Source organism: Chionomys nivalis, chromosome 11, assembly GCF_950005125.1.
Source record: "Chionomys nivalis chromosome 11, mChiNiv1.1, whole genome shotgun sequence".
NCBI lineage: Eukaryota > Metazoa > Chordata > Mammalia > Rodentia > Cricetidae > Chionomys > Chionomys nivalis.
In genome coordinates this window covers 39,783,288-39,806,648 of record NC_080096.1, presented here as the reverse complement: position 1 = coordinate 39,806,648, position 23,361 = coordinate 39,783,288, and the positions used below count along the sequence as shown (strand labels likewise).

The 23,361-nt window shown below is 46.7% G+C and overlaps 1 protein-coding gene across 1 annotated transcript; it reads right to left on the bottom strand.

The window, feature by feature from the left end:
• Positions 1-2,405: 2,405 nt before the first annotated feature.
• On the bottom strand, positions 2,406-20,299 carry Cpt2 (carnitine palmitoyltransferase 2). The gene is made up of 5 exons (XM_057784443.1): positions 20,018-20,299; positions 13,610-13,690; positions 11,319-11,425; positions 5,149-6,453; positions 2,406-3,000 (listed from the first exon to the last, which is right to left on the bottom strand). The coding sequence occupies exons 1-5, from the start codon at positions 20,167-20,169 to the stop codon at positions 2,669-2,671; spliced, it is 1,977 nt and encodes a 658-aa protein (XP_057640426.1). The 5' UTR covers positions 20,170-20,299; the 3' UTR covers positions 2,406-2,668.
• Positions 20,300-23,361: the final 3,062 nt, after the last annotated feature.

The following is a 23,361-nucleotide window of genomic DNA, read 5'->3' as shown; positions in this document are numbered from 1 at the left end:
AAGCCATGAGACTCATGCCCCTTTCTTACCACCACCACCCCCACATCCCCTGTCCTTGCCCTGCCTCACATAGATCTCTTATTACCATAGCAACTGCTTGCTGATAGCTCCATCCCTGGTGTGCTACTCCCAGGGCTTGCAATGCCTGTTGCAGACCTTTGGCAGGTCTCAAAACATCTCCACACGTCCAGCCAAGACCCTGCCCGGCAGGCAGGCACAGCACTCCATACCGCCTGGAGGAAGCCTGACATCCTGGGATTTCCTGCACTGACCGCTCCTGCCCTGCTGACCACACCTTAGTTACATATCTCGCTAATTTTTGTACTGCCCATGCCTGGCCACTCTTCCCACAAAGCCCTTATAGGAAAATACCACCATGTCAAAAAGTCCTCCACAAAATACCCTGTTTTAGTGAGAGTTTTTATTGCTGTGAAGAGCCACCATGGTCACAACAACTCTTACATATAGAAAAATTTAATTGAGGTGGTGGCTTACAGTTTACAGGTTCAGTCCATTATCATCATGGTGGGGAGCATGGCAGCGTGCAGGCAGACATGATGGTGACTAGTTCTTGATTGGAAGGGAACAGGAAGTAGACTGTAACACGGAGTAGAGTTAAGCAAGAGACCTAGAAGCCTGCCCCTACAGTGACACACTTCCTTTAACAAGGCCACACCTCCCAATAGTGCCATTCTCTGAGTTATGGTGGCTAATTACATTCACACTACCATATAATCCCACCCCAATCACACAACTCCACTTCATCTGGGTCTCACTCCTCAACATCAGAGACACCATTGCTCTTCCCCAAATCACCCCATGTTCCTGTATCCTGCTGATAGCCAGGGAACTGTAAGCCACCCTACCTAACCGCTTCTCCTAAGGTCCCAGTGACAAACTGAAGCACAATTCCACCAAAATGCACTGTGAGGAACTAATGAGTTTATTGGGCTTCCTTATAGCACATAGGTGAGGGGTTACTTACAGGAATGGGCACTTCTCCCCTAACAGGCCACAGCTGGAAAGCTCTACCAGACAGAGAACAGAGCACCACCCCACTCTACCCCAGTCTTCCCTGGCCTATATAGCTCAGTCTCAACTTCCCACCCATCCCCCTGCGACCACATAACCAGCAGCTGCCCTCACCAGGATGGACCATACTCTCTCAAACCGAGGGCCAAAACAAATCTTTGCTCAAGTTGCTTTTTATCACAATGACAAGAAGAAGTATGACTACATCACCCAAGCCGCCATTTTATCCTGAGTCTAAGACAAGAAGAAAGGCTCAGGAGAGTGACAAGGACACTGGGCACTGATATCAGCATGCACCAAGGGGCACTGCAATGCCATCCCCCTGAACCTAAGCGTTAAGTATAATTTTCAGCCTTCCACGATTCAGTGGTGTATCAGTCTTAACCAGCAATGCGACAGGAAACTAGGTATTCAAATGCAGTCAGAAGCTCCCCAGAAAACAGGTAAGAATCGGCAAACATCCCAGCAGACCATGCAGAGCACCTACGTGCCAGGAACTTCACCCAAGGTATAGCTAATCCTGATATGAATCTCTCACCATGGAAACTAGAAAGAAGATTAAATGAGGGAATGAATAAGAAGTGATTCATGAGGGACCTGTATCAGAATTCCAATCTCCGCTGTACCAAGAACTCAGTAGGATGCCACTGGAGACAGTAAGATTATATGCAGACAAAAGACACACATACACACACACACACACACACACACGGCAAATTTTCCCTTTCATGTTACAGCAGCATCCTAACAAATGGGAGTGAAAAAAATATAGTGCTCATTCCCCTAAGTGGATAGGTTCTCTACTACAAAATATATACATGTGTTGCTACCTAAATTAGCACACAGGTTCCCGCCAGTGAACACATGCCTATTGGAATGGGAATTCCTGGGATAAAGAGATGGCTCTGAGGTTAAGAATACATGCTGTTCTTCCAGAGGACCCAAGTTCAGTTCCTAGCACCCATATCAGACAGTTCGTTATAGCTGTAACTCCAGGCTCAAGGGGTCTGGCGCCTCTGCCTCTGTGAGCACCACACTCACGTGCACATAGCCACACGCAAACACTCAATTAAAACAAATAAAAATAATTAAAAAAAAAACTGGAATGTCTCATCTGGTTAGAAAGGAATAAAATCAAGAAGTCTTCTAAGCCATGCGAAGAGCTATTGCAGCTGGCCTGCCAGGAGCAGCAGGTTAGTCCACGCCTTAGGAAGCAGTGCGTTCAAACAGACTGTACCCCAGAGACTGGAGCAAGCTTACAAACAGGACCCATGCCACCCCAAGGCTGGGGTCCCCAGGCCACTGATCATGCTGCTGCAAAGTTCTTTGAGGAATTAGGAAACAAGGTGGGGGAGAAAAAATGGAATCGTATCTTCAAGCAACAACTGAATTTTATTTCTGTTTAAACAATAAATACACATGAGTTAGTTTTCCAAACCTTGTCTCCTGAACAAAGGACTTTAAGTGGCAATAATCTCTCATGATCTTCAGCTGGAATCTTCCAGCACATACCTGCAGCACTAACTGTTTAAGCACCTTGGTACTGGCTTTGTTAGACACAAAATAGTACCTACCGGCTACATGGACACCCATGTTCATGATGAGGAAGAATGGAGGCTTTTCACCCACCGAGAAGCTAAGTTTTGATGGCCTTGCCTTCTAAGGTGTCGAACACGTCTTCTAAGCACTTCTGGACACAGTGGAGGAACTCCTGGGCATTGCGTCCTGAGTAGGAGGAGACATTGCAGCCCATCCAGTCATCATGAACAAGATATGCGATGCCAAAGCCATCAGGGACCACAGGGGCGAAGCCACCAATGCTCACTGCGGGGCTGTTCAGAGTGCTCGTGGACAGGATGTTGTGGTTTATCCGTCCGTATGCAGGATCCAGGTACAAATCGGGTAAGGTGATCCCTCTGGCTGTTGCCAGATACCGTAGAGCAAACAAGTGTCGGTCAAAGCCCTGGCCTGTCAGAGACAAAATGGAAAGCCAAAGCCTTAGACCCTTCCCAGTGAAGAGGACAGAAGCAAAGCCCCCACCACGGCAGGAACCATTTTCACACAAAAGTGGGACAAGGCTCTTTTCTACCCCTGCACACATGCCTCTAGCTCAGCATAGGGCAGGTCACTCAGAATGCCTAAAAACTATATTCTCAGTTGTCAATAGACAGGCTAAACACGAGCCTAAGTGAAAGCATGATGCTAAAACACTGATTTGTTACACGCCTGGAATCCCAGAACCTGGGAAGCTGAGGTAGGAGGATTGCAAGTTCAAGGGTGGCATGGACAATATGGCAAAAACCATGATTTAAAAACAAAAAGCCATGTGTGGTGACACACACCTTTAATATCCCAACATTCAGGAGATAGAGACAGGAAGATCTCTGAGTTCAAGGCCAGCCTGTTAAACATAGTAAGTTCCAGGACAGCCAGGACTACATAGAGAGACCCTGTCTCAAAAGACAAACAAACAAGGGCTGGAGCGTTGTCCCAGTTGAGAATTTGTTGTTCTTGCAGTGGACAGGTTCAAATCTCAGAATGCACATGGTGGCTCTTAACTGCCTGTAACTCCAGTTCCAGGAGATATGGTGCTCTCTTCTGACCTCCACAGACATCAGGAATGTGCATGGTGCACATGCATACATGCAAGCAAAACACTCACACGTATAAAGTAATAAATCTAAGAAAATAAAAAGACTGAATCAGCCAATCAGAGTCAAGATGGTAGGAGAGACGTGAAGAGAACAACGGACTTCACAACCGAAACAAAGCTCAATGGGTAAGGCCCTAGGTTCATTCCTCAACAACACACGCACACACACACATACACACATGCATACACACACATATACAATACACCTACACACATACACACACACTACACCCATGTTGGGAGCTGTGAACCCCCCGATCCTGAATTTCTGGTAAACAACTTATAATGCTTGCAGCTGCTCTGAGCACGAGACCCTCAGAAGTTCCTGATGGCAGGAGAATGGTTTCTGGTGGGTTTGGCTAGTTAAGGATCCCTATATAAGCAGCTCTGGTACACAATAAAGGGGGCATTCCTGTTTCGAGGATGACACGTGTCTCTCTCTGTAAGTCTTTGTGTGTTTCAATCTCCAGCCCCTTGCCTGGTTTACGAACTGTATGGTAGTACATAGAGCTTAGACGGGTGTGGTGCGCTACACACACACACACACACAATACACCCATATACACACACATACACACATACTGGGTTTGTTCTTCAACAACACACATGCACACAGATACACGGGGTCGGGGGGGAAGAAAACTGGGGTAAAACCCAAAGTTCCCGTGTAAAAGACTAGCTGGGAGGAACAAAGTGGAAAAAGCATCTAGCTGAGGTTTTGATCTCAGCCTTGTATAACACCGGGCCAATGGCTTAGCTTCCTGACTTCAAAATGGAGAAGGAATAACTAGATGTCATGGGTGCCTCTTAGTCTCAGGGCTCTGTTAAGGGCTACAGAACAGGACTAGGCTATGAGATCCTCTCCAGGACCTGAATTCTTGACCTTAAAACTGTGATGAGTGGGCCTGGAGAGACGGCTCAGTGACTACGAGCACTGGCTGCTCTTCCAGAGGTCCTGAGTTCAATTCCCAGCAACCACATGGTGGCTCACAACCATCTGTAATGAGATCTGGCGCCCTCTTCTGGCATGTGGGCATACATGGAGGCAGAATGTTGTAAATATAATAAATAAATCTTCAAAAAAAATGTGGTGAGCTTCTAAGATGACCTATTTACAGAGTCAACACTGCAGCTGAGGTGAAGTAAGAGGGCAGACTTAGAAACCCTAAACTGCCAACTGCCAAAAATGCGTCCATGACCAGGAAGGGGCAGGAGAACAACAGCTGAAAGTGACCTGAAATGGGGAGAACGTTCTCAATAGCTGCTCAGAAGAGATTCTGATCCCTAGTGGCTGCTCTGGCTGTTCAGACCTAGCTAGGGTAGGAAAACAAACAAACCAAACACATTTTGGGAGCTGAGAAGTGGACTGGACCAAGTGATGGGTAGCGATCAGCTGCGGGAGGGATATTAGCGAGGCTCATAGAGGGCAACAAGACCCAATGTGCTCCCCGCCCATGCCTCACCCATGGCTGCTTCCTTGGTCAGCTGGCCGTGGTATTTGGAGCACTCTGCCACCATGTGCTGAAGCTCGCCCACACTGTGCTTGGAGGGCTGCTTGACAAACGCCTCGGAGCACCTCTTCGTGAAGATGGAGGCTGGGCGGATGGTCTCGGTGCGGCCGTGCTTGAAGGCTGCGGTGCTACAGGACTCATAGGTAGCCACTGTCTGGCCGTATTGTCGCAGGAAAGCCATCTGGAAGGCCAGCTGGGCCACCGCGTCAGGGCTCAGCTTCTGTTTCTTCAAGAATTCCTTGCCACCCCTATGAAACTGAATGGAGTCAATGGTGAGGGTTTTCATAGTGGCATCGAACTTTTCCTTGGCGGTGGTGATGCCAGCCTTCACAGCATCGCTCAGCTTAAAGCTGAGTTTCTGCACAGACACAGAGGAGTTGGTGGCAGCTGGCTGGCTCCGGGGGGTGATGGCAGGGGTGTGAGTGCTGTCTTTGAACACTTCGTTGAAAAACCGAAGCACCGCTACACCATCCCCCCACGCATGCTCAAAGTTGATGGCGGCAGTGCCATCCTTGGCTACAATGAGGTTAAAGGACTTATCAAACCAGCGGTTTGTGCCGTCACCATGTAGCATGGTGTGAGACAAATGGGTAACGTCCTTCACCGGGAAGTCATCTAGGCAGAGGCAGAACACAGCAGAGTCCACTTTCTTCAGAGTTTCCTCGTTGCCACCATGCACGAGCTTCTGTCTGAGCTCTGCCCAGACATCTCGGTTCTCACTGGTCAGATACGCCAGGGGGAACTCGGGCACAGGGCTGTTGTCTGAGAGAATGTATTTTAGATGTGCCTGAATTTCTGAGGGGCTCACAATGTTTCCATCTTGATCGAGGACATCAAAGACATAGAAGTTTCCTTTTCTTAGGACCAGGAGGTGTCTGGCCTTTGCATCAGTGAAGAGTTCATCACGGCTGGGTTTGGGTAAACGAGTTGAATTGAAAAGTCGAAAATACTGAGACATATCCAGGGGATATGCATTGACCAGGTAGGCTCCATACCAGGACAGGGAGGAAGGAACAAAACGTATGAGTCTTTTGAAGGTATTGGTGTCACTTTTGGCAGGGTTCAAGTGGAATACTTCTGGCTCTAGAAGGCCAGCCCGAAGTGTCTTCAGAAACCGGACAGCGGACACAGTCATGTTTGTTGCCCGGGTGAGCTGGTCGTTATACTCAGACTTCGGGTCCGGATTAAAGGCCATAAATGGATTAAAGTTTAAAACAACAGAGTCTCGAGCAGTTAAATACATATCAAACCAGGGGCCTGAAAAAAGAGAAAACAAAAGGCTAAGGCAACCCCCAAAAATAAAATTTAAGAAAGAAAAGAATTCTAGCTCAGGTAGAGGAAACAAACCAACTTCAAGCAGGCGATTGCATTTGGTTGCACAAGGTGTGAAAGATTAGCAGGATCACACAACACAAGGTCTTAGGCATCCAGATTCTGTCACTTTCCATAATGGTCTGAGGCTTGCCCAGGCTGTAGCTGCACCGGTTCTTCTCCTTTTACTACTGAGTAACGCTCCATCATATGGCTATGGCACCTTTTGCTTATCCATTCATCAGTTAATGGACATCTGGATGCTTTTCATCACGTAGTTCAGCATGCTATTCCTACGAACTTTTATAATCAAGTTTTGTGGGGACATATGTTCTCATTTCTTTTTTAATAATTTATTTTATTTTATTTTATGTGCATCGGTGTGAAGGTACCAGATCCCCTAGAACTGAAGTAACAGACAGTAGTGAGCTGCCATGTGGGTGCTGGGAATGGAACCTGGGTCCTCTGAAAGAGCAACCAGTGCTCTTAGCTACTGAGCCATCTCTTCTGCCCCCTGCTCTCATTTCTTTTAAGGATATACATAAGCTAGGTAAGGCTCTGCTAAGCCTTTTTAATTTCTTATTTTATTTTACTTTTAATTTTTTTGAGATAGGGTCTCTCTACATAGCTCTAGCTGTTCTGGAATTCACTATGTAGACCAGGCTGGCCTTGAATTTACAGAGATTCACCTGCCTTTACCTCCCAAGTGCTGGTATTAAAGGTGTGTACAACCATGCCTAACTTTTTTGAGGAATGCCCACGAGGCCTATGTGAGAGCTCCAATTCCCACACCCTCAAAAGCAACTGTTAGCTGGGCAGTGGTGGCACATACCTTTAATCCTAGCACATGGGAGGCAGAGGCAGGTGAATCTCTTCTAGTTCAAGGCCAGCCTGGTCTACAGAGCAAGTTCCAGAACAGCCAGGGTTACACAAAGAAACCCTGTTTAAAACAAAACAAAACCAAAAAAAGACAAAAAACAAACAAAAAATACACACACACACACACACACACACAAAAAAAAAAAAACAGCTGTTATTCTGTGTGTATCTTTTTTATGGACCTAGACAGGGTCTCACTCTTGCCATGGCTGACTCAAATTTGCAATTCTTCAGTCTTCTGGGTAGTTAGTATTATAAAAACTCAAACAAGCCAACATTAAGGTCAAGAGAATGAGGAAAGCCAGGCTGAAAGGATGTCTAGACATCTGGAAATGCCCCAAACAGATGTAAGAAAGTCAACCTCACACTGGCAGGACAAGACACCATCCAGTTTACGCAGCAGGCCTTCTGGAGGACCTGGCTGAAATGCTGTCCTTACATCTTTGCCAACCACGCGGTGATTCCTGCCTCACTCTTGCAGAATACAGACTTTGCTCTCTCCATACAGATAAGCTGGGAGACACAAAACTGAGCTCACAGATTCCCTAGGGAATCTAGTCAGGCGTGACCACTAGAGGCACCCAAGACATCAGCTGAACCACAAACAGTACAGTCTAAACTGAGCAGCCCCACCCTCCCCCAGAGAACAGCTCACTCATCTGTGAGACAAGGACCGGTGATGCAGCATCTAAAGAAAGAGGCAAACAGAAGGGGAAATGAACTTGGAGGAAAGAGATTATGATAAGGGTAGAAAACTTTTAAAAAAAATCTGTAAGTAAATTTTAAAACAGAAATCTTCACTAAGGACTTGGTAAGACCGCCTGCTGCCAAACCTGATGACCTGCATGGACCCATGTTGTAGGAGAGCACCAACTCCTATGACATCTGAATGTGCACACACACACAAGGTAACTATTAAAATGTTTTTTAAAAATACTAACCAAAAAGAGTTGGTGGAGCAGAGGCGAGAAGTGGAGAGCAGAGAGGAAATAGAAATTCAACAGAAAAGTTGAAAGATAAACAGAAAAAAAGAGGTTTTAAATAGAAGGGAAAAAATAAAATATAGAAAACAACACACTATTCCAAAATAGAAGAACTTGAATTTCCATAATAGGTTTCAGTCAGTGACACAGCACAAATGAGTAGGAATAGACATATACCAAATACATTATGTGAAATTTCAGAACTCTGGGGACAAAAAAAAATTCTAGGAACTTCCAGAGACACAGAAGAAAAACAGCCAAAGGCTCAAGCTCTGAATAGCATCAGACTCATTAACAGCAACAACAGAAGCTAAAAGACAGTGGAAAACAGCTTTCAAAATCCCGTCACTTCCAGCCTAGCCAAAGCGTGTCCATCAGTCAAGCACTCGGGCAGCTCTAAGACTTTGCTTTCTGTGTTCTGGTCCCAGAAGGCAAAGTGCTCGAAAACAGTGAAAGGAAAATATGAGGTCCAAGAGACCAGAGTTCCAACACGGGAAAAGGCTGCGTAGATGTCACGGCTAATGGTAAAGATAAACAAAATAAAAAGATAAAAAATGAAAAAGAGGCTTAGAGAGCAGCTTCACCATAGGCCGAGAGTTCACAGATCTGATGGAACAATCTAGAAGTTCAGGAACAGACTCCAATAAGATTAAAGTAGCCGGGCAAAGGTGGCTGGCGCATGCCTTTAATCCCAGCATTTGGGAGGCAGAGGCAAGTGGTTTTCTTTGAACTGGAGGCTAGCATGGTCTACAGGAGCAAGTTCCAGAACAGCCAGCACTACACATAGAGAAACCCTGTCTCAAAAAACAAAAACAAAACAAAACAAAAAAAAGAATAAGAATAAGAAGAAGAAGATTAAAGTTGATAGAAAGTGAGGGTGCTCTCATGCACGCAGAAGACACTCTGACAGCTTGGGAGGAGTCAAGAGATAAATGAAGCATATAGAAAACTAAACACCCTTTAATCCCAGCTCTCAGGAGGCAGAGGCAGGCAGATCTCTGTGAGTTCGAGGCCAGCCTGGTCTACAAGAGCTAGTTCCAGGACAGTCAGGGCTACACAGAGAAACCCTGTTTTGAAAAACCAAAAAAAAAAAAAAAAAAAAAAAAAAAGAAAGGAAAAGGAAAGAAAGAAAACTAAAGTATGAGATCATTATAAACCAGAGAAATGAGTAGTTGGTAAAGGGAAAACAGTCCTAGTGGGCCGCATGACCCAGACAACAACACACCACAGGATTATGCCAGCAGGAACAAAGATACAGAGGTGACCAAATTGTAACTATATTGTGCAGATGAGGGTAAGGGAGCCCGCGTGTGTAAATGATTGCTGGAGTCTAACCTTTGTTAATGGGATGTCAAGAAACAGCCTAAAATGAAATAAAGGGGAGTAATATAAGTGTATAATGTAGAGATACAAGGATCTGAAGAATTAAAGCTGGATGTGTTGACGTCCAGTCCTCAGGAGGCAGAAGCAGGGGATCATAAATCCAAGGTCAGCTTGGGCTACATTCTGTGTCAATCAATAAATCAATAGTCAAGTGAAAAGTAATAAATTAGAGGGGGCCAGGCAGCTGCCGCTTATCCCAACAAGTCTGATAGCACAATCTGATTTCTTAAAGAACTGTATATGCACATGAGTCTGCATTTGTATGTGTGCACCATACGTGTGCAGGAACCCATGAGTCTGCATTTGTATGTGTGCACCATACGTGTGCAGGAACCCATGAGTCTGCATTCATATGTGTGCACCATACGTGTGCAGGAACCCATGAGTCTGCATTCGTATGTGTGCACCATATGTGTGCAGGAACCCAAGGAGGTCAGAAGAAGGGGTTGGGTCCCCCGGGACTAGGGCTATGAGTAGCTGTGAGCTGCCTCACATGGATAATCATAACCAAATCCAGTTCCTGTATAAGAGCAGTAACAGCTCATAACTGCTAAGCCATCTCTCTAGCCTCCTATTTGGTTCTTCAAACTGTGTGTGTGAACTAGATAAATTATAAACGATGGGCCAAGAAAATGGCTCAGTGGGTAAAGAGCTTGCTCTCAAGTCTGGCAGTTGAAATGGCCCTAGGCGCCCACATGGTAGGAGGAGAGATTTCGCTTCTGGAATCTGCCCTCCTGCCTCCACATGCATACTGGGGCACACAAACCCTCGCCAAAAATAAATGAATGTATAATTTTTAAGAAACTATATTATGACAGCTACTCAAAGCAGAGGCCAACTTGGTTTACAAAAAGGATTACAACCTGGATCTCAAAAACAATAAAAATTTCTTTTTCTTTTTTTTCTTTTCCTTTCTGTTTTCTCGAGACAGGTTTGGTTTTGTGTGTGTGTGTGTGTGTCCTGGAACTAGCTCTGTAGATCAGACCTGCCTTGACCTCACCTGCCTCTGCTTCCCAAGTGCGGGAATTAAAGACATGCACTACCACCATCCAGACAATAAAACAGTTTTTAATTTAAAAAAAAAAAAAACTAAATTTTAAAAACGTGTAAGAATAGGGGTAGACACCACTAACTTTAGACAGAGGACAAAGAGAACTTAGTTTCAAAAACCAGCCTGGACCACAAAGGAAGTGTCTGCCAGTAACAAAATGTAATGAGCAAGGACAACATGGCGGAAGAGTGCTGGAGTTCTGGGAGCCAGGTGCAGGCGGGTTGGCTGAAACATGATTTGCATCAGAGAGGTACTGAGATGAGGCTTTGGGGGGACAGGTAGGCCAGGAAGGTGACCCTCATGACAACAGGACTGACTCTCATTGTTTTCAGGCTGAAGAATCAACTAAGTTCTGACTCAACCCTCTGTAGAGCGACGACAAGCCGCTGGTCTTGAGCATAGACGCCAGCCAGCACCGTCTTAACCTCACACAGGGCCTCCCTCCACGTACTTCAGGAAGGAGAGGAGCTGAGAAGACGCCTCTGTGGCCCTATGGCGCCCCGCCCCCAACCCACCTGAGATATAGCTGGTGTGCTTATTCTGCTTGTCCTGGGCAAGCAGATGCTCATGCAGTTCCTTCCCGATGCCATTTTCAAAACTCTTACAAAATTCTTCTGTTTTCCTGCAATGTCCAAGAAAAGAGATAAAACCAGTGGGGTATACATGATTTTCGGGTTCGTGGCCAGGAATTCACAGTCTGGGTCCCCAACAGAATATTCCAGAACCTGGGAATAGATCAGGAAGTTTCTGAGGAGAACACAAATCAGCCTAAGGTGAACACACCTAGGGAACCGGGAAGATCAAAAGTGAAGGACGCTAGCCCTCTCCAGCGCGTGGCTTTGGCAGGCCTTGTCCTTCTCCCTCATTCCCTCTGCCTTGCTGAGAGCCCTTCCTTAGATGACACTCCTAAAGCTAGACCCCAAGGTCTGTTCCCTAATTTAGCCTTCCTTCTCCTGAGGCTGACCACCAAGGTCCAGCTATCAAAGTATTCAAGTCCAGTTATCAAAAGCCTCTTTTGGCTCACCTAATTAACATGCCCAGTTAAAATTAAACATCACATCCTAACACGGGGTCCCCCCCCCGTATAAACTGCCATTTTCCTGTGTGTCACATCTGTCTCTGTCTATGCAGAGGCAGCCATTTTCCTGTGGTCCACATCTGTCTCTGTCTATGCAGAGTCAGCCATTTTCCTCTGTGTCACATCTGTCTCTGTCTATGCAGAGGCAGCCATTTTCCTGTGGTCCACATCTGTCTCCGTCTATGCAAAGGCAGCCATTTTCCTGTGGTCCACATCTGTCTCCTGTCTATGCAGAGGCGGTCCTTTGTCCCTCTGCTCCTCTCCTTGTCCCCTCCCCTTCTCCCTCATCCTCTATCTCCTGTCTTGGTCTCTTATTCCCTGCCCTTTGTCCTTCTGGGGCAAATACATCTCCTTGGTGGTAAGAACTTGGCCTTGGGATCCTGAACTGATACGTTTCCTTTCAAAATGTCCCTCCCAAAGCCACCTGTCCACGAAGAGGTGGTGTGGCATGGGGAAAAGCTTTGGGGTCAGAAGGAGCCAAGTTCGAGCCCTAGCTTTACCACATTCAAACTGAGAGACTTTAGACAAGTTACCTAATCTCTCCAGGTCTCAGTTTCTACCTGCATAAAAGAGAGATAATGATGCCATCTCGAGGACTTAAAAGCCACAGAGCCTAGGACTTAGGATAGAGGAAAACATGATTCAGTAACTGGAAGCCACATTAAGAGAAACTGTAGGTGATGATTTCAAAGCAGAGGCTAGACTATGAACAATTCATCCGTTTCTTTCACTGTGCAGTCAAGGGCTCTGTGACTCTAAAGACCATACCAGTAATCTCGGAAAATTCCCAGTGTGAGAAACAGCACTGATTACACTAGGCTACAAGGCTTCGCTGCGGTCCACATTCTAACAATGCCTAAGGTTCGCTTCAGAGTCCATGCCATGCTGGCTTCCTAAGAACACTCTAACAATAGGATTTTACCACACGTGTTGGGACACACCTTTAATACCAGCACTCTGGAGGCAGAGGCAGGCAGACCTCTGAGTTCAAGACCAGCCAGGTCTACACAGTGAGTTCTCTGGGAGTCCTGGAGGCTGGAAGCACAAAACCAAGGTGTCAACAAGATGGTGTTCTCTCTGCAGACCACGGAATAGAATCTGTTCCAGGCCCTTCTCTTGACTTCTGGTGTTGGGAACAATCCTTACTATTCTTGGCTTGTGGACACAATACTCCAGTCTCTACCTGAGTCCTTCATGGCTGTCACTGGTTCTCCTCTTATAAGATATCAGCTGTCTTGGATTAGAGACTTGCCCAATCCCAGAAGAAACTCATTTAAACTAATTACATCTTCAACAAACTGATTTCCATATAAGGTCACATTCTGAGGTTCTAAAAGGGTAGGCTTGGGGCGCAGTAAACATCTTCAGCAAGCAGGCTCTGGTCCACCATGCAATCTTTTACAGACCTTCCTCCCCAGCACACAGGCCTCTTGGATAAGATCAGTACCAACCAGCCTGGCAGACATGGCTTCCAAGATAAATCACAAACATGCCACTTGATCTTATAAGCCACCTCCTGCTGAGTCTAGTTAGAGGGGCTCTCACCCCAGCTTGCTTAGGCCTTTGTGAATGAAGACCCAGTTCCTGAACTTGCAAATATATAAACCAGGTTCTAGGTTCTGGAGGGCTTGTCAAGATGTCCCTTGAAGTTTGGTCTGTGACCACTACTTGCTAGCCTCCCATGAATGCTGCCTGCTAGAAATGGTTCCCAGGATTCTCAGTGTTTACCTGAACTGGCTGTCATCCAGGAGAGGCTTCTGTGCACTGAGGTATCTTCTCATGGTGTCTTCAAGTTTGGGGATGGGCAGCCTGGGGGGAAAGTAAAGTCAGTGTGAGGCTGACAGTATGGGAAGACACCAAGAAGCGATACAAGCCAACTAGTAAAGCAGGTACTGAGAAATTCATTCCCCTTAAAAACAAACAAACAAACAAACAAACAAAAAACCAAAAAGGAAAAGCCAGTAAGTAAGAAGACAGACCTAATGGATGGGCTGGGACACAGGTCAGTGGTTGAGCGCTTCCCTAGCAAGCATGAGGTCCTAAGTTGGTCCCAGCACCCAGTAAATAAACGAGCAATAACAGAACTGACGAGTTTACTACTGCATCAACGGTCAAGTCTATTCTAAGTACTGTAAAATATTTTAGTGATAATAACAGATGCAAAAGGGGAAAAGAGGCTTTCCAAGCATTCCTGTTTCTGGGTCATGGCTATAGTAACTGCTAAAACTGTATGTACAGCACTAAAACCTACCCTTTGATGGCACATACATTCCCTACCACCCAGGATGCAAAGAAAAAAAGCTTTACTTGTAAAACATTCTTGTGCATTTCACAAGACAGAATTAAAAGACAGAAAAAAACACTGGGCATGGTGGTGGCTCATGCTTTTAATCCCAGCACCTGGGAGACAGAGGCAGGTAGATCATTGAGTTCAAGGCCAGCCTAGACTATATTCAGAGTTCTAGGACAGCCAGGGCTACACGGAGAATCCCTGTCTCAGTCCAGTATGGAGGCTACATACATCAAAAGGTAGAAACTGACCACTGTGCCATGCCCAGCACCAGCATCCAATCAGGAATCACCATGTTCTCAAGGAGCAGCAAGGGCGCCCTCTGCTGCCTCACTCGCTAGCAGTCCCCAGTCATGGCTATGATGGCGAGGATACTGGTCCATGGTGAAATAAAGAGCAGACAACACAGCCTCTTCTCTCCCATTTCAATAATTTTATTGAAAAATACAGACCCTAATATTAACACAATAATAGCTTACTTTACTTCTACCAAGATGAGATTAACAGTTATGCTTATATATAAAATACTGAACTGTATCAGTCATTCAGGAAAACTGAACCATTGTCCACAAAGCATAGCTCAATTTATGATATATTATACTGCATCCAATTATTTTTGAATGCATGTTTACCTACAACTTAATAACAAAAACGAATACAAATTATTATAGCCATTATGAACTTAGATACTCCAAGTAACCATTCAGGACACGTTAGCACCAGTGACCCCCTTTCGTGCACTGACTTTTACAGGAAGTTCCAAATACCACCTCAACTGCTCATAGCTACAAAATTTACTACTTATATTGCTTAGGCTTTAACACCAGGGGTATTAAGGAAACCTTTTCCTTCTTTTTAAGGAAAATCAGAGACAGCAGTGATTTCTTAAAAACAACCCTTAATAAAAACTTCTGAATGATCAATTCTTTCAATTCTGGCCTGACTGAACTTTCTTCAGCACAATAAGGACATTTTCAGAGTAATGACTATTTTGAGTTACTAATTGCATAATATAGGAGCTTTTTGTTGCTGTAATGAAAGTCCTAAGCAAAATAAATTAGAGGAATAGAGACTTGTTTGGGCTCGCTCCAGAAGCGCTCCTGGGATAGACCCTGACTTGGAACATCTGCCGGTTTCTGCACTGAATAAACACTCTCGCCAGGGCCAGGCCAGCCGCCAGCATGGTGTCCTTGAGCATGAAGTCACCAACCTGGTAATGCTATCTTAGAGAGAAGACCCTTTCCACTTGGAATTCTTCCTGGTACATGGGCCAACACAGGAAAGGCTTTTGATAAGCTTAAGTTGGATGAATTAGCTTATTACTTTCTTCCACCAGCCTTAGTCTGTTTTATGCTGTTACAGCAATACAAGGCGATGTGATGTCATTTACAAAGAGAAACTTCTGACACTCTAGAGGCTGGGGAGTCTGAGAAGGCTTGACTTTTCTTATTATTTAGAGTTAGGATCTCACCATATAGCCCTAGGCGGCCTAGAACTCACAGAGATCCACCTGCCTTTGCCTCCAAGTGCACCCCTGCACCTGGCAGAAAACTAGACTCTTGAAGGTCATCTGCCTGACAGAAGGTAGCAACACAGGGTCCACAAAAGGCCAAACCTGCTTCATCGCTGTTTTAACACACGACAACCCTCCTGCCTCGGTCTCCAAGTGCTGAGGTTACAGAGGTGAGCCACCATGCCAGTTCAAACGGTATTATAACAAAGTTAATCTCTCAAGAATAGCCTCCTCCAGGAAGAAGAACCCACTCTCCTGGGTTTACCTCTACCAGATTTAGTGGCAGGAGCCAGCAAGAGACAACAGTGAGTAAAGGCATCTACCGCCCCGCCTAATGAGCTGGATTTGATCCTCAGGGACCTGCAATTGTCCTCTGACCTCCACATGACCACCACAGCACGGGAATGCCCTTTAGCACAGGCGTGCACTTGTGTTTACACACACAAATAAGTAGTTTTATTTTTTTAGTTTAGTGGCAATTCTTACTTATTTTTCTCCTCACCAGACTGTGAGACCATTAATGGATGCTTGAAATTGTTATCATATAGCAGATACAGTTAAAAACTCTGTCCCCTAATCCCAGGGGTTTTGACATCATCTATCTTTCTTCCCCCATCTCCCCTCACCCTAAACATCCCAACCGTTTATTACTCTAACTGGATCATTTCAGCCTTTACAGATCCTCCAGGCAGGAATAAGAGCGAAACTGAGAGCAGCATGCTCTTGGCAACTGTGTTTATTCTCTTTAGATATAGTATGGCATGCTGGAAAACGTACGAATGTTGACAGTCGACAATCCTGATTTCGAACATTAAGTCACCCTCCAGAAGGACGATCAAGGGACACAGTGGATGTCAGGCAGGGTGGGATGTGTCGAATTAATGGCAGAGTTTGAGGGGGAAGGGTGAAGAAATGAATTCGACAGTGGTGATGGTCGTGCAATGCTATGAATATGCCAAAAATTATATACTTGGAAACAGTGAATTCTGGGCTGGCAAGATGACTCAGTCAAGAAACTGCTTGCTTAACAAGCGTGAGGACACGAGTTTGAGCCCCCAGAACCCATTTTTTTTCTTTCCAATATAGGGTTTCTCTGTGTAATATTCCTGGTTGCCCTGGATCTCGCTTTGTAGACCGGATTGGCCTCAAACGCACAGTGATCCAACTGCCCCTGCCTCCAGAGGGCTGGGATTAAAGGTGTGCGCCACCATCACCCAGCTCATAATGACTGTTTTTAATTGTCAACTTGACACCTTCAAGAGTCACAAGGGAGTAATTTCAATGAGGAACTGTCTGAGTTGGGCTGGTCTTCAGGCTCGCCTGTGAAGAATTTTCTTAGTCTGGTTAAGTGCAGTGGGAAGACCCACCCTGAGTGTGGATTTACGGCCTCCTGAAAGGTTTGGGTGTAAGCTATGGCTCACGCGCTGGCTGCCTCTCTGCAACCCTCAGGAAGAAACTGCTTGAGAATGAAGTCACACAAATGGAGAGGTCAGCAAGAAGGCAGAACTGCACCGTGTGGATCCTTGAGTCTGTGTGAGCTCATCGATCTCGGGTTACCTGAATCTGTGTGAGCTCATCGATCTCGGGTTACCTGAGCCAGTTTAACTGGACTTTCCGCAACATGTACAAAGACCCTTATTATAACAATTTTCTTTTTATAGAGTGTTCACCAACCATTCTTCCAGTAACATGATCAAGATGGAGAGCACTTTGGTCTCTAGGTACCACCCTGGTTTCCTCCACACTGCTCAAGAAGCACCAGTGGCTGCCAGTACACAGCAGTTCCTTTGGCTCCTGTAGGTGATCCACCAGGCCTCAGAAGAGGTAAAGCCAGGCCTGGAGAGATACTCACAGCAATTTTATCTTAGTGTTGTCCTGTTCCACCCAGCCCCATTTAATAGTCATTTGCCTGAATAAAGGCGAAGGGAAAATGCTAAGCAGATTTTCTTCCTGGGTAAGCTACCGAGTCACCTGCTCTCAAACCTGGTCTGCCTCCCAAGAGCGGGAACGTTGGCATTCTTCCTACAGGAACACAGCTCTAAGGCCTTCCCTGCCTACAGGACCTAGTTATAGCTAGGACAGTGTTCTCAAGACTCAGTTAGGAGTAAAGTTATCCTGGAAGTTAAGAAGACTGGCCTGGAAGACATGCTTTGGGGCTCACAAATTATTTTCTACCCGTTACCCTAGTGGCCAGGTAAACCCTGCCTCTCTTGCCTCTCTGCCCATCTTGTGCTGAACACCTGCTGTCACTGGAGGTGGTTAAAAGAAAAGCAACAGAAAACGGGCATTTGTTATGGATCAACTGTAGATCTAATAGAGGCAGTTGGGAGCTGCTGGATGTGGATGCTGGGAGTCGAACTCGGGTCCTCTGGAAAAGCAGCATGCACTCTTAACAACTGAGCCATAAGTTACAGACATCTTAGTATATACAGAAACAACAAAACCAACAACACTCGAAAAAAACAAGCAAATGATAATCCAAGGGCTCCTACTAGAAAGAGTCCAAGGCGAGTGAGGCTAAAGGAAGCAGTGACGAGAGGAACAGAATGGGGAGTGACAATGACTCCCATCCCTGGCATCACATCTCAAGGGCCTCCGAACAGTCCAAAGACCTGCCATTCACCTCACAGATGACTGTGGCAGTTACGGAATCTGAAACAAGTTCCGCCAGAGGTCAAGGGCAGGGTTCCTTGCCAAGTGAGACAGTCAAAGAGAATGCATTTTACTAGCCCAGGATTGCTGACACAGAAAGCATCTCCTCTAAATCCACTCTCGATGAGGCACCAGGAAGTTTGGCTGCTTGCTCCATGGAGGATGGGTGGTGGAAGGTACAGCAGTAATGTGTTCTTTTGGGTTTTGTGGGTTTTTTTTTAATTTTTATTTTTACAAGACAGGTTCTCACTATGTACCTCTCACTGTCTTGGAACTCTCTACATAGATCAGGCTGGCCTTGAGCTCAGCTGGCCTCCACCTTCTGAGTGCTGGGATTAAAGGCACTGTCCACTACACCTGACTAGTAACACTTCCAGGACCTTACAGGTGTTTGTGCTGTGGGCGGAACTAAATAATCTTGAACATTCCTAACAGTTTTCCAACTCCAATCTGCCAACAATCCATCTGATCTTAAACCTGGGTGAGGCTCAGGACTCAGAGTCAGAACTATCTGACTCAGCCAATGAAAACCGGTCCTCACCTTTCCCCTACATACTGGTGCAGTGCACACAGGCTGGTCAGGAGAGGCCAGGTCACATCCCTCAGCCCACAACTGCAAAGACCCTTTTTCTTCCCCCAGCCTCCTGCTGAGTTCAGATACCCTCGCTGCAGTTTGTCGTACATGCTTGCACACTGCACACTCTGCTGAGACAGCGCGGTGGGCAGATGACACCCGGGTAAATAACTGCTGGGTGTGGGGGAGAACACAAACCCCACAACAGGAGATAATACTGTGGTACAATGCTTGTCTTTTCCTGGATGGAGCAGGAAGCCCTGACCTCCAGCTCCTGGACAGGAGGACCCCTGGCAACTGGGTCAGAAGGACAGTGAGAAGCGATTTTGAGACAGGTTTGGCGCTTGGTTCGGGAAATAAACAGTGAGTGCAGAGAAGACAGTTTAGGTTTGGCTTAGAGTGAAGGCAATTCCTATTATTAAGTAGATCTGACAGTCCAGATCATAGCTGAGAGATCAAAGAAGAAACTCGACACTAGATGGTTTAAGGAAGTACTGACTATGGGGGAGACAGACACTTATTGGGGCTGTTTTGATAGGTCAGGCAGTCTGGATGAGGTATTGGGGACCGCCCAAAGGGGTGCTGAGGAAGGGTCCGTGGGGATGGAAACTTTCTAGGTTAGGGCTGACCTTAGAAGTCAAGATGGGGAGTGGAAAAAGATAAAGGTGTAGCGCAGGGTACTGGAAGGAGTGGGCTGAGAGGTCTCAGCAAGGGGCAAAGAAGGCGAATAGTGGAAACCGACCTGAGGGTGACCAGTGTTAGGAATTAGCTACCCGAGTTGTTAGGCGGTAAAGTGTGAGCGGCTCAGGAAAACTGTCTGAAAGATGAATGGCCAGGGAGTTTGCAGGATCTAAGATGAAACTTGTAGACGGGAGAATTGCGGAAGGGACCTTGAGGTTTCTGAGTCTTCTGAGCCAGGGAATTCTCAAAGTCTCCGACTTTCCAAACCAGGGAACGTGACTGCCTATAGGGCGGGAGGTCGGGGGGGGGGGGGAGCGGCGGCGGGCTGGGGCGGGGGGGGGGGGGAGCGGTAGGGAGGAAGAGTTCAGTGCAAGTCCGAAGTGCCAGGAGTCAGGCCTGCGGCGGGGACCAGGAGGCTGGGCTCACCTGGGCAGGCTATCCTGGTAGTGCATGGTGGGCACGATGCTGTGCTGCAGGTACTCGGCAGGCCCCGAGCCGGCACTCAGGGCCCGACTAGGGGCTCCCAGAACAGGCGCAGGGCCGCGGGGCCAGGCGCGCAGCAGGAGGCGCGGCATCATCGTCCCGGGCGGCAACGGCGGCTCGGGAACGCGGAGGCTGAGGGAGTTCCTAAGCAAGCAGGCCGCTGCCCTCAAGGCCGGGGACGCAGTGTCGGGGACTTAACGTCCAGTTAGTTCATCTCTGCCCACACGGGCACTTCCGGGCACAGACAGGAGGCGGCGCGAACACTCTGCCCTCTCCCAGAGCCCGCCCACATTGTGGCCACGCCCACGACCGGGCACCGCCCACTCTAGCGGAAAGCCGGCCCTAGTTCTGGGGCTTCTTGTTCTGGGGCAGCTTGGAAGCAATCCTTTCCTTTCACAGAAGTGGATAAAAATCAGAACCAGAGCAAAAGAAACGCTGAAACCTCTCATCTGGCAGACCTAAACTGGTCAAGGCTTGATCTCCAGAGACCAAGAACATTCCAAACCTTTATGTCTCCTAAGAACACGATCAACAAATTCCCCACGGTTCTAGATTTACCGAATAGCTATACTTATTTCACCAATGTAATTTGGTAGGCAAAATATTTCGCTCATACTAGGTCCAGTGGTGTTGCCCGAGCTTGGAGTCTTCAAAGTGAGTGGCTTGGGAATTGTGCTCGGTTGCCCTGCCCGCTCAGCTGGGCTGAGTTTTAGAGACTATTCAGCCAAGCATTGGGGGGTGCACACCTGCAATCTGCACGAGAGTCAGTGGCAGAAAATTAGGAGTTCTAGGCTACATTCAGCTACACAGACAGTTTGATGCCACCCTGGGCTACATGAGACCCTGTCTTAAAACAACGGAAGGGTGGAAAACGAATGTGCAGAAACGGGAAATAAACATCCTTTTCAGCTCTAATTTTTCAAAGGAAAAAAAAAAACCAACAAAACAAAAACAGGCTCCCTTCCAAGAGGAAACCCTAGTTCTCTGGCTCTAGGGTCTTCTAGGCTCAGCTCACCTTAAGAGAGGATCCTGAAATTTCCAACTTTGACTCGAAGAGTCTTCAATTTGAACATCTGTCACTAAACCATCACAGACAAGGAACATACCCCGCCCCCTGGTCTCTATCTCCTCTGTAACTGAAGAATTAATTGGTTCTGCTACCGTTTGTTTTACAGGAAAAGGGGAGAGTGAGGTAGCAGAAGACAGAATTATTTCGACTTGAATTCCAGCAGAAATCTATCCTGGGAGCACAGCCTTCCTTTTGTTCCAGACCTCTGCCAGGACACCGCAGATCCGAGGCAGCTTAGTCTGCTCCATAAGTAGGTAGGCGGAGCCAGGAGCTGGGACACACCCAAAAGAGCGCTGGATTTGGAGTTCAGGGGACCTGAGTTTGTATCTCAGCTCTGTCCTCAGTTAAGAGACCACAAGTTGAACAGGAAGATCGCTAATCAGCTTCACACTCATCTACTGAAGAATAAGTACAAAATTCAAAAATAATGGCAGCCGGGGGTGTAGCTCAGTGGATAGAGTCTTGTCTAGCCTGCACGAAGCCATGAGTTCGATACCCAGCATCACATAAACCAACCAGATGTCATAGTGCATGCCTGTAATTTCAGCCCTGGGGAGATGGAGGCAGGAGGATCGATTCACTGTCACACTGGTGAGACGGCTCAGTGAGTAGAGGTCCTTGCCTCTGATCTGATGACCTGAACTTGATCCCTGAGACACACATAGTGGAAAAGAAAACTGATTTGTGAAGGGGTGTCCTCCAACCTCTATACATCAAATAGTACAATGTAATTGGTTTTTTTTTTTTTTTTTGGATTTTCGAGACAGGGTTTCTCTGTAGTTTTTGGTGCCTGTCCTGGAACTAGCTCTTGTAGACCAGGCTGGCCTCGAACTCACAAAGATCCTCCTGCCTCTGCCTCCCAAGTGCTGGGATTAAAGGCGTGCGCCACCACCGCCCGGCTGTAATTGTTTTTTTAAAGAATTCAAAAAGGCTTAACATCTATTTCTGCTCCCTTGAGGAGAGAACAGATCCTTCTGGTGCAGGTCCAAAACATCAGCCTCTCTTGTGTTCAGTACATCGTGTCATGGGGAGAAAATGTAATCCTTTCTGAAAAGCATCAATTGTCATTTTTAGAGCCTTGGAAACTGTGGGGGATAGACATCCAGACCTGTGGGGAGATACAGGGATCAGAGGACCAGGAAGAAACAAAGGACCTAGTCGAAGGAAGTGGCTGCAGTCTAATGAGTCAAATGACTAAACTAGGGGTTTGAAAATCATCGGTGCATGGCTAGACAAATCTAACAAATCTAACCGAGGTTGTTACCCGAGGCCTTTGTGTCTGGCCCTGTGTGTTTCTCCGGCCTGCATATCAGTGGGAGCCCTCTGCGGTGGAAGCGCTGATCCCCCATCGTCCCCACCCCTGTTCTTACTCCGTGCTCTTTTTTCTATAGCTGTCAGGTAGCCTGGAACCTCCTTCTCCTGCATCACTGCCCGATGCACTCTTCCCCATTTCAGTCTCTCTGCAGCTCCTCTCCACCCTCACCCTTCATCTGGCAAGAGTGACTCCTCCCCTCTGTGGTTCTCCAGTGCTTTCCCTACGCTTCTATGGTGTAGGCAAAGCATAGCCATATAATCAGTTATTTCATTATCCATGTCTTACAGTAGATTTTGAGTTTCTCCAGGACAGGGTTCTTGTTTGCATTTATGTACCTGGGTCTAGCCTTGGCCCTTCTATGGGCAAGTACTGTGTACCTTTTACTTAGGGATGATCCTGTGCCACATTAAGGATACCATGAGCTGGGAGGTAGGAAGACCACATTTTTCTGGGTAAGGATCAAGAAAGTTCATCTTCTTAGAGAAAAAAAAACTCAAAGAATAAAGTATTTGGGAAGCAGAGGCGGGTGGATCTCTGTGAGTTTGGGGTTAGCCTGGTCTACAGAGTGAGTTCTAGGACAGACTCCAAAGCTACCTACATAGAGGAACACTGTCTTGAAAAAAATACAAACAACAACAACAACAACATAAAGTTCTTACAGCAGACTTTCACTGGCTAGGGGAAGAAAGAGTTCACATTTCAACAAGATTCATCTGGCAAAGTACGACCAAGCACAGCATAAATGAACTCAACTAGTCAAAGAAACGAGAGGAAGTGGCACCTAGAATCTGCTGGACTCCCGACTTTCCAGGTTCCACCAGGCTTCACCTAGAGCAAATACTGCTTAAAGCAAAAGCGGTGACAATCTGGTTGGTAAAGCATTCTCTGCCTTGATGGGATTTG

Coding starts and splice junctions, on each gene's coding strand:
- Cpt2 (XM_057784443.1), bottom strand. CDS start 20,169: ATGATGCCGCGCCTCCTGCTGCGCGCCTGGCCCCGCGGCCCTGCGCCT. Junction 11,426..13,609: donor CTGGATGACAGCCAGTTCAG/GTAAACACTGAG, acceptor TGGACATTGCAG/GAAAACAGAAGAATTTTGTA. Junction 3,001..5,148: donor GACCAAGGAAGCAGCCATGG/GTGAGGCATGGG, acceptor TGTCTCTGACAG/GCCAGGGCTTTGACCGACAC.